This window comes from Octodon degus, unplaced genomic scaffold, assembly GCF_000260255.1.
Source record: "Octodon degus isolate 3935 unplaced genomic scaffold, OctDeg1.0 scaffold00002, whole genome shotgun sequence".
Classification (NCBI taxonomy): Eukaryota; Metazoa; Chordata; class Mammalia; order Rodentia; family Octodontidae; genus Octodon; species Octodon degus.
Window position 1 is genome coordinate 24462462 of NW_004524578.1, and position 10275 is coordinate 24472736.

A 10275-nucleotide genomic window follows, 5' to 3' on the forward strand; every position below is an offset into this window, starting at 1 on the left:
TGTCATGTTGCAATCTTTGTGTTTCCAATTTAGTGAATGCTGCTCTGGAATCAGATAGCAACAGTGACATTATTAAATCTGTTTTTCAACTATGATTTAGTAGTAATTGAGATTTCCAATTTTAACCCCTTGGCAGCAAGATCCAAGTTCCCTCATTTGCACATTAGCACCTAAGTGTCAAGGGGTTAAATAACCAGCACAAAAGATACTGCACTTTTGATTGTAGCATTTGGCAGAACTGAAAGGAAAGGAAGTTGTGCTACATGTTGAAGGGATTGTGGACAACAGAAAGAAGACACCAGAAGATAAAATGTCACATGAAGTCTTCATAGTCTTGTACATATCCTCCATCATAACCACCATAATCTGCCAGATCGTCTTTCATGGTGGCCTTTAATCCCCCTCCAGGAACCACACCTTTCTTCTTCTTTTTGGCTTTGCTTTGCTAAGGATAAGAGAGAGAATTAATTCACACAATATTATCTGCTTTTAGCATTTTCTCTGGTATAGCAATCCTTATACAGATGCCAAGGCTTCTAGTCCCAGAAAAACTTACATTCTTTAAGGAACAACTAAGCTACAGTGATTTCTGTTAACTCAGAAAGCACCACCACAAGATGCCTATAAACAAACAAAAGAGAGTAATGGCACCTATGTGCCTACTCCAACTTCAGTGGCATGGTGAACTGCTTGGTTTTGTATGTTCGTTTGTCTTTGGAGTACTAGGGACTAAACCCAGGGCCTGGGCCAAGGATGCAGTGCCTGCTTGGCAAATGCCAGACCCTGAGTTCAGCTTCTGACACAAAAAAAAAAAACAAAAAAAACAAAAAAAAACTAGAAAAAACCCCAGACCCTTTTTGCATTTTTGGTAGACAAAGGGTCTTGGCCACACAATTAAGTTGAGCTGTCTTTTGATCCTCCTGGTTGAAGCATCCCAGAGTGTTGCAACTTACAGGTGTGCACCACCTTACCTGGCTGAACTGCTTGATTTTAAACTTGATAGGTTCTCATACATCTATTAATATTCTTCTCATAACACCCTAATAAGCATTTCCCTATGCAGTCGGCCCTTACCTTTTCTTGCTTCTGTTTTTCACTGCAAAGCACAGTCAATGAATTGGTAATCTTTTTCAAGTCATCAATTTCCACTAAAAAGAAAGACATCCACAAAAATAAACATATAAACATTTTGAAAAGTTAAAGCAAAATAGGCATCCTTTCAAAAGTGTTTTGTGACATCCATTTTGTGCACCAATAAACTGTAATTCTGAAGCTGAGTGTGGTGGTGCATACTTGCCTATATTCCCAGCAGTGGGGAGGCTGAGCAGAAAGACTGCCACAAGTTTGGGGCCAGCCTGAGTTCAAGATCAACCCGAATTATACAAGACCCTGTCTCGAACACAGAGTTTTAGAGAGCTGGCCAAATAGCTCAACAGATTAAAGTATTGCAAGCAGGCGCAGGGGCTAGGGTTCAATTTCAAGGCCTGCTGTACCGGCCCTGCCCCCAGGGTGCACTGAGATGGCAATTGAGATTGGGCGTGGTGGCGTGTGCCTGTAATCCCAGCTCTTGGGAGGCTGTAAACAGGTGGAAATCCAGTCTAGCAGTGAGACCCTGAACACCCTGGAGACCTTTCCCTAAAAATACAAAAAAAAACCTTTTTGAAATGACTGAATTTCTTTTTGTAATTAAAGGGATATGGAATCATGCTTTTTATTACTGGGATCACGGATCAGAACTCAGTACTTAAAATGGTAAATTCATTAACAAAAATTTAACTTTACAAAAGCTGACCAAAATATATGGGGTTTTGAGATTTGGCTCAAGTCACACATAAGGCAAGTGTCATTAAAAAACAAAAACAAAAAACTAATGTTAGCCAGGTGTGGTGGTACAAACCTGTAGTCCCAGCACTTAAGAGGCTGAGGCAGGCAGGAGGATCACCACAAGTTCAAGGCCAGCCTTAACTCCATAGTGAGTTTAAGGTCAGCCATAACTGCATGTCAAAACCCTGTCTCAAAAAAAAATTACAGTGAAAGATTCATAATGAGAGACTGTCTCAATGCCCCCCCATGCCAAGAAACTTTTTAAATTTTAAAAAAAATTGGGGCCAGGGATATCGTTCAGCAGCACAAGCACCTGCTTGGCAAGCAGAAGGTCCTGAGTTTGATTTCCAGTTAAAAATTTACAATAAAAGACACCTTCATTGTTCTTGCCATTTTTTTAAACAGTTCTAGAAGTTGTCTTTTGTTTTCACAAGCTGTGATTAAAAAAAAAAAAAAATAGTGAATGCTGCCCCCAAGTACCATCCAGTGGAAAGACAGGCCTGTAAAAGCATTAGTGTGTCTTCATCCACCTTATTCACCCACCAGATTTGACACTGTGTTACTTCTAGCTCTTCCCCAAAATCAGAACAACCATGAAAGAACAACAGGTAAGTCTGTTTGAAGTAAAAACGAGTATTTTTTTCTGAAGCAAGATCTCACTATGTAGCCCAGGCTAGCCTCAACTCCCAGCAATCCTCGTGCCTTAGTCTCACAAGTGTCAGGATTACAGGTGTGTACCACACCTAGTTCACAGTTTTTTTAAACACTTTGTTACCACACCCGGTATAATGACCTGCATTTAGCAGTACAAAATAGCTCAACCACAAAAAGTTTATGTTCACGAGGCTTCCTTCCTTTACCATACCTACACCCTAAGTGCTCAGTCAGGAGAGTAGCTAAATTAACTGGAATAATGTTTTGGAGACGGTCTCAGTCCAAGATGGCCTCATGACCCTCCTGCTTCTCAGTCTCCCCAATGCTGGTGGTTACAGGTATTTACTTCAGTTTCCAGTGACAATATTTTTCCAGTACTGGGGATTAAAGCTGGGGACACTCTACTAGGTACCATGTTACATCTGCAGCCCTCTCTTTGTTTATTCTCAGGGTCTTGCTCAGATGCCCTGGCAGCACTTTAACTTGCAATCTTCCTGTCTCAGCCTCTCTCAGTGCTGGAACTACAGGCTTCTATGTCTACTTGACGCTTATCAACACCACCCAACAATCTTGAAGGGCTGGAGAGATGGCTCAGTGGTCTAAAGCACCTACTTAAAACAAGCTTGGCAAAGCACAGGGACCGCAGTTTGATCCCCCAGCACCGCATGCCAGCCAGCAGCGCCCCCTGGTGGGCTGAGCTGGACACACACACACACACAATAAATAAATGTAATAAATAAAAATAAATAATTAAAAAAAAAAAAAACAATCTTGAAATCTGCAGGTGAAACTCCCTACATTCAAGCATCTCTATTTTGTAGCACAAGAGCAAGAATGAAAACAGTTACTATCTCCTATCTTGGTGTACTACAAGTGACAGGCCTGTTTAGAGGACAACATATCCTCCCATCTTTAAAGCTGGAAAGAACCACCAGTTCAGTGGTTTAGAGAGCACCTCCAGAAACAGTATATGTAGAATAAAATAACACCTCTGCATATGCCAGTGACCAACTTTTATTTTTTTATTTTTTAATTCTTTTGGCTTGCTCAGAATGCCTTCAAAGCAGGTCTGTTAAGACTTGAGGCCGGGGGAGATGGCTCAGTAGAATAAGCGCTTCCCTGGCAAGCGCAAAGGTCTGAGTTCAAACTCCGGGTCTGCAAAAAAAAAAAGAAAGAACTCTGGGGCCGGGGAGATGGCTCAGTAGGATAAGCGCTTGACCGGCAAACGCAAGGATCTGAGTTCAATCCCCGGTTCCGCAAAAAAAAAAAAAAAAGACTTGAGGACCTGGGATGGAACCACAGCATCCTGATTGCTTTGTTTAAGCAGTCACTTAAAAAACTGAGCTAATGGGCAGGTGCTCTCAGTGACCAAATTTAGAAAAAAAAAAACACTTCCTTTTTAAGATTCTCACTATAGTTCAGGCTGGCCTTAAACTTATTACAAGGCCTAAACTGGCCTCAAACTTGTGATCCTACTGCTTTAGATTCCCAAGTACTGGGATTATAGACATACACCACCATGCCCCACTAGATAACCCAATTTTAACTAATTACATAGGATTCTTTCTCAACCTTAGAAACGGCATATACCAGCAAAATCAGTCCTTTCCATGTTAGATACCAACAAAGACTGTCATGCCCATACACTCTACCCAACAATGTGTGACTCTAAGGGGCATGCCACAGTCAAAGCAACCTGTACCTTGTGTTGGATTTTCTCATTCATAAAATAGTGAATTCTCAGCAATCTCTATAACCCTGTAAGTCCAGAGGTCACTTCCCCCAAAAGATACTGCATAGCCTCTTACATGAGATTATTAGATAAAAATAGGCTAGTGTTTCATCAGCTATCTTGCCTATGAGCCCAAGTGTGTATCTGGAAAGCCACTATTAATTAAAACAAGAAGGTAGCCTATCCCACCCTGCTGAAAAAACCCAAAACTCATACTAACTGTACATGTAGAATATTGTCAAGGTAATTACACAAATCCTGAGTCAGCACTACAGCTTCAAAAGATAAAAGCCAAGATAAACCCTCCCATCCTCTTGAGGATGTCCTTAGTAAATTAGCCACATGGGCCAGAGATTAGAATTACTTACATGAAATACACACATCTCGAACTAAGGCTTCCAAAAAACTGGCATAATATAGTGACTTTTCATACTGTGTAATTTTATCTTTTAGTAACTTTCCAAACTCTGTGAAATCATCTCTTGAAGACGGATTCATAGCATCTATTCCATAAACTGTATTATTGACACCTGCAGAAGAGAAGCACTAAATATATTAGAAAGCATTTCCTTTTTAATGTTTATAAACAATTAGCTATATAAATAACCCTATTACTTTATTCTAAAACAAGAGTTCTTAACCTGGGATCATGGACTCTTTGAACAGAATTTAGGGAATCTGTAAATTAAGAAAACACATATTGATTTTTCTAATCTATAATTTACCTTTTCATTTGCTTTTATCATGGGCAGTAGGTAATAACAGGTGACAGATTACAATAGCACCACTGAAATGACTTACCAGTAGAGACCACACATACCTTCACATCACATAACATTGTTGAGGATACTCCTTCCTCTACTACTGTTCAGTCATCATTATCTTCAAAATACATAGTAGACCTGACACTGGATCCTACTGAATACATTTATTAAGTACAGCTGGGCTAGAAGCATAGCTCAGGGGTAGACTGTTTGCCCAGCATGTGTAAGGCCCTAATTTAACGCCTAGCACTACACAATAGATAAACAGATAAACAATTCTGTGTCATTTTAGTGTTGTAATACCTATTTCAATATAACGGGCTTCCTTTGTAAATAAAACCCATATGTTTCATTCATTGTAAGTGTTGTCTTACAAAGCACCCATAGGATTCAGAAGCTGCCAAAGGAGCATAGAGAGCATGCTCCTATAGTCAAAGACTATAAATACTGGTGCTCCATACTAGGCTTTGTGCACATCACATAAATTCACCTGTTTGGGGCTGGTGAGATGGCTCAGTGGTCTAAAGCACCTACTTAGAACAAGCTTAGCAAAGCACAAGGACCGTGGTTCAATCCCCCAGCACAACATGCCAGCCAGCCCCGCCCCCTGGTGGGCTGAGCTGGCCACACACACACACACACACACACACACACACACACACAAATAAATCAATAAAATTTAAAAAAATAAAAAATAAAAATAAATTCACCTGTTTGACAGACATACTGGTAGCTTTCACAACATTGTAAAGACACAGAGTGATAGCCAAGTGTGCCCTCTAATTAGACGAGTACTTTTAGGACATGCCAAACAACAGGAACATCCACTGCCACTACTAAGTCAGTCCTTAATGCACATTAGAGAAGAAGGGTAGAATGAATTGCTAGTGAACCTGTGGCTCCTGAGCTGCAATGGGCATGCAAAGCCTTCTCTGAGAGCATGTAAGCCAAGTGTATGAGCTGTTTTTTCTAAACTATAACCTCAGGGTTTAAGTTCATTGGCATTTTGCAATAAGTGGGTTTTGAGTTGCCATCCATGAGCAGTCAGTTCAAAGTTATTTGATTATTTAATGTTGTATTCTGAAATGTACACCATAAGTAACAGCAACAAATTTGGTTGAAGTAAAGGCTTTATTTCTCTCTGCCTTATCTTTTATCCTACCCTGTGTCATGTGACTCTCCCCAGGGAACACTACATTGCTTTTATCTTACCCACAAACCACAGCTGTAGGCCTAATGATAACCCTTGAAAGAAAGGGCACTGCATGGCTGGAAAGGATCACAGAAACAAATAACCCTAAGCACAAGAAGCCAAGGATGGCTGCCTGACCTGCACCAGCATTCCACTGTCCCAATCTTAGCTAGACTTAAACCAATAGGTTACTGCTGTAGTCAGCTCAGTATTTAAAATTTTAAAGCTACAGACCTTTGATTTCATCTCAGCTTCATCCAGCCAAAAATATATATTCTAGGCAACAGTATTTGGATCCAATGACTACTTCCTTTAAAAATCTTTTGATACTCCAACCAATTATTCAAAATCATGTGCCTCATTCTATCTTCTCTAGTAAATACAGACTAAAACTGCTTTCTAATACCTAAATCAGACATACTATAATGTTTCCTCTAAAGAAGATATTTTTTTAATTTCACAACTAATAAAAGAGTTCCAGAGCTTTCCCCTAGTATAAAAGCACCTTCATCTTACCAAAAGTTTCTTTTGCTAATTCAAGGTCTGACTCTTCCTGTAATTTCTTTAGCCGCAGTTTATCTGCTAATTGTTCTTCTGGTGTTAGCGCTTTAGGTTCTTCAGGTTCCTCTAACTAAAATGAAATGAAACAGAAGCATTAAGAGGGCTGGCATTATGATGAAATCAGTCCATATACTGAGGTACACCTCTGCCTTCATCCCTTTTTGAGACAGTCTCTGTGAGTTGCCCAAGTGAAACTAGAACTATGATCCTCCTGTCTTTGGCTCCCAATTCTGACTTTATAGGAATAATGTTGCAAAGCCTGGTTTATATTTTATTCTTATCCTAACTACAGATAAAAAAAGAGGCAGAGGGGTTAAACAATCAGCCTACACTAATAGAAATCAGCACATTTACCCAGTAATGTAACAGAAATGAAATGTGAACCCAACAAGACTGAGGTTTTTGAGTTTTTTGTCTTTCCGAGACACAGTCTCACCATGCAGTTCAGCCTGGGCTTGAGCTTACTTTGTAGCCCAAGATAACCTTGAACTCCTAGCAGTCCTGCCTCAACCTCTCGAGTGCTGGGATTAAAGGTATGTGCCAACATATCTGGCTTTTTTTTTTTAAGTGGTGGGGATTTAACCCCGGAAATGTTGAACTCTGGTTTTTTTGGGTTTTTCTGAAAAAGGGCTGCACCAAGTTACCCAGGCTGGCCTTGAACTTGGAATTCTCCTGCTCTTAAGGGCTAGCATTAAAGGCATGTGCTACCACACTTACCTCTATACACTTTTTTTAGAAACAAGAAACTAAGTTTATAGGCAAGGGAAAAAAAGGCAATCTCGCATACTGCTATATAAAGACTATCCTAGGACAACTTTTTTTTTTGTATTTTAGTACAGGGTCTACAGGGTCTCACTACATAGATTGGACTCATAGCTATCCACCTGTGTTCAGCCTCCCAAAAGCTGGGATTACAGGCGTGCGCCACCATGCCCAGTCTTAATCACCATCTCAGCGTGCCCTGGGCTAGCATGAACTACATAGTAAAACGAAATAGTAGTAGTAGTAAGAGCAGCAGTAATAGATTTCAGATGCCTAATAATAATAATAAATTTCAGATGCCTACAACATAACCAGTCTGGGGGCACATCCTAATCCCCGATTTTAAATTATACTATTAAGTTGTGAAATTATACTATATACTATGATAAAAACAGCCAAAAAACATCCAATGAATAATGGAACAGATTAGAAGATGCAGAAACAACTCCAGACATACTCAGCCATCATATCTTTGACAAAGGTGCCAAACACATTCTCTGGAAGATAGCCTCTTTAATAAATGGTGCTGGGGAGACCGGGGATATAGCTCAGCAGCACAAATGTCTGCCTGGCAAGCATAAGGCCCCAAGTTCAATCCCTGGTATAAATAAATGTATGCACACATGCATGCAGGCATGCATGAATGAATGATGCTGGAAAACCTGGCTCTGTATATGGCCCAGATTAAAAATTGGACCCATGCACTAAACTAAATTCAAAATGTATCAAAGATCTAAATATTGGGCCAGTCAAATAGCTCAGCAGATTAAAGTGCCTGCTTAGGCTGATGCAGGGGTCAGGGGTTCAATCCCCAACCTGCTGTGCCCCCACCATAGGGCGCACTGAGATGGCAACTGAAGACTTAGTGTGGTGGCGTGCACCTGTAAGCCCAGCACTTGGGAGGGTGAAAACAGGAAGGATCACTACAATTCTGATCTGTGCAGTGAGACCCTGTAGACCCTGTGTAAAATATAAATACATTAAAAAAAAAAAATCAAACCAATAACAAATGCTGGGGGCTATGGGAAAAAGGAACCTTTCTCCACTGTTGGGAGTGTACACTGAGGCAAGTACTATGGAAATCAGTTTAAATTCCTCAAAAAACTGGGATTAAAGGTCCCATTTGATCCAGCTGTCCCCTTCTAGGTATCTTCTCAGAAGAATTAAAAACACTGTACCACAGTGATATATATGCACCCATGTTCACAGCATCACAATTTGTAATGGCTAAATCTTGGAAACAACCCAAATCCCTATCAACCAAGGAATGGATAAAAACGATGTGGCCTTTTTATACAATGAGTTACTAACTCAGTCATAAAGGAGAAACTGGAGACTTTTATAGGTAAATGGATGCAACATGAGACCATAATTATCACTTATGAATATACAGCTATATCCAAGCATAAATCCTGAGACATGAAATCAGTATTATATTATGGAATACAAGGAGAGACACAGAATAAATGGATAAAGGATGTGTTTTAATAGTTTATTTTCTGAACCATGTAAATGTGTTTTCTATTCAAAAATCAAATAAAGTTACAAAATATTCTTAATCCCACCCCAAATAATAAAAACAAACTTTTACAAAGTAGATGGCACAGAAGTGAGCGCTTTCATTTCAATCCACATGTACCCTGCGGATAATCAAGACAATCATGACTAGAAAGAACTGTAGCCACGGACAAAAATCATTTGCTATAAACACTGGGCAATCATGAATATTCCTGAATGTGAAAACTTATGACACATTCTAATACACAAAGCTTCTGTGCTCTGTTTCTGTAAAAACCACAATCAACCTCTTTTCGGATTTCCTTACCTTGTGGTATCCATTTTTTCACAGTGCCCTGTTGTCTACACCACTACTGATGTAAAAATTCAACATAGACTCATATTTTAGAAAATGAACAGTACTTACCCTCTTTTTAATTTCTTCTTGCCTTTTCTTCTGTTGCCGTTCTTTCTCTTTTATCTTCTCTGCTATTTTTTTCTTTTCTGAAATTTTTACCTCTGAAAGTAAAAAAAAAAAGTTTCATTCACAATTATACTGACTACTTTCCAATTATAATGAATACTTGCCAGTTTATGGATGAGACAGACATGATAAATGAATATTTGAAGATACCAAACCTTCCCCAACTTTCATATTCACATGGTGATGTCTTGGAAAGTAAGAGTGGAACAGCTCGGAGGTTTTTCCTTTTTCTAATATGAACCTTAGGATTCAAATATTTCTGTAAACGACCCCCCACGTTCTTGAAAAAAGACCAAGATCATCCAACTGAAATGTCACATTCTCTGTTCTCTCCTAATAATACCCAGCACACAAACAGAAAAACAGCAGGTATATACTCTAGAGAACTAGAGATTCAGAGGCTGAGGACAAGCTCAGCAGCACAAGTACCTGCCAAGTACCTGCCTGATAAGCAAAAAGGTCTTGAGTTCAATTCCCAATACAAAAAAATTACATCATAAAGAAATTTGGGGCTGGGAAGATAGCTTGGTGGTGTAAGCACCTGCCTGGCAAGTGCAAGGATTAGGTCTCAATCCCCAGTACCACATGCCCTGCTGACCCTGGAACCCCAGGCACAGCATGCCAACCACCAAAACTGAACAAACTAGTGCTGCCTGTAATCCCAGTGTTGTGGAGGCTGAGACAAGAGGATCACTATGAGTCTGAGCTGCACAGCCAGACCCTATATCAAATAAACAGAAAGAAAGATGGGGCCAGGGAGATGGTTCAGTGGAATAAGTGCTTCCCTGGCAAGTGCAAGGGCCTG

At 39.9% G+C, this 10275-nt stretch overlaps 1 protein-coding gene across 1 annotated transcript in view; it reads right to left on the minus strand.

Annotated features, from left to right (window-relative positions):
• The window catches only part of Eif3j (eukaryotic translation initiation factor 3 subunit J), a 25795-nt gene continuing 15520 nt past the window's right edge, over positions 1–10275 (minus strand). The window contains exons 5-9 of the mRNA XM_004623494.1: positions 9414–9505; positions 6683–6797; positions 4579–4740; positions 1075–1148; positions 1–445 (exon numbers count right to left, since the gene is read on the minus strand). Of these exons, the coding sequence (XP_004623551.1) occupies positions 314–445; positions 1075–1148; positions 4579–4740; positions 6683–6797; positions 9414–9505 (575 nt within the window). The 3' untranslated portion in view covers positions 1–313. The remainder of the gene's footprint in view (positions 446–1074; positions 1149–4578; positions 4741–6682; positions 6798–9413; positions 9506–10275) is intronic.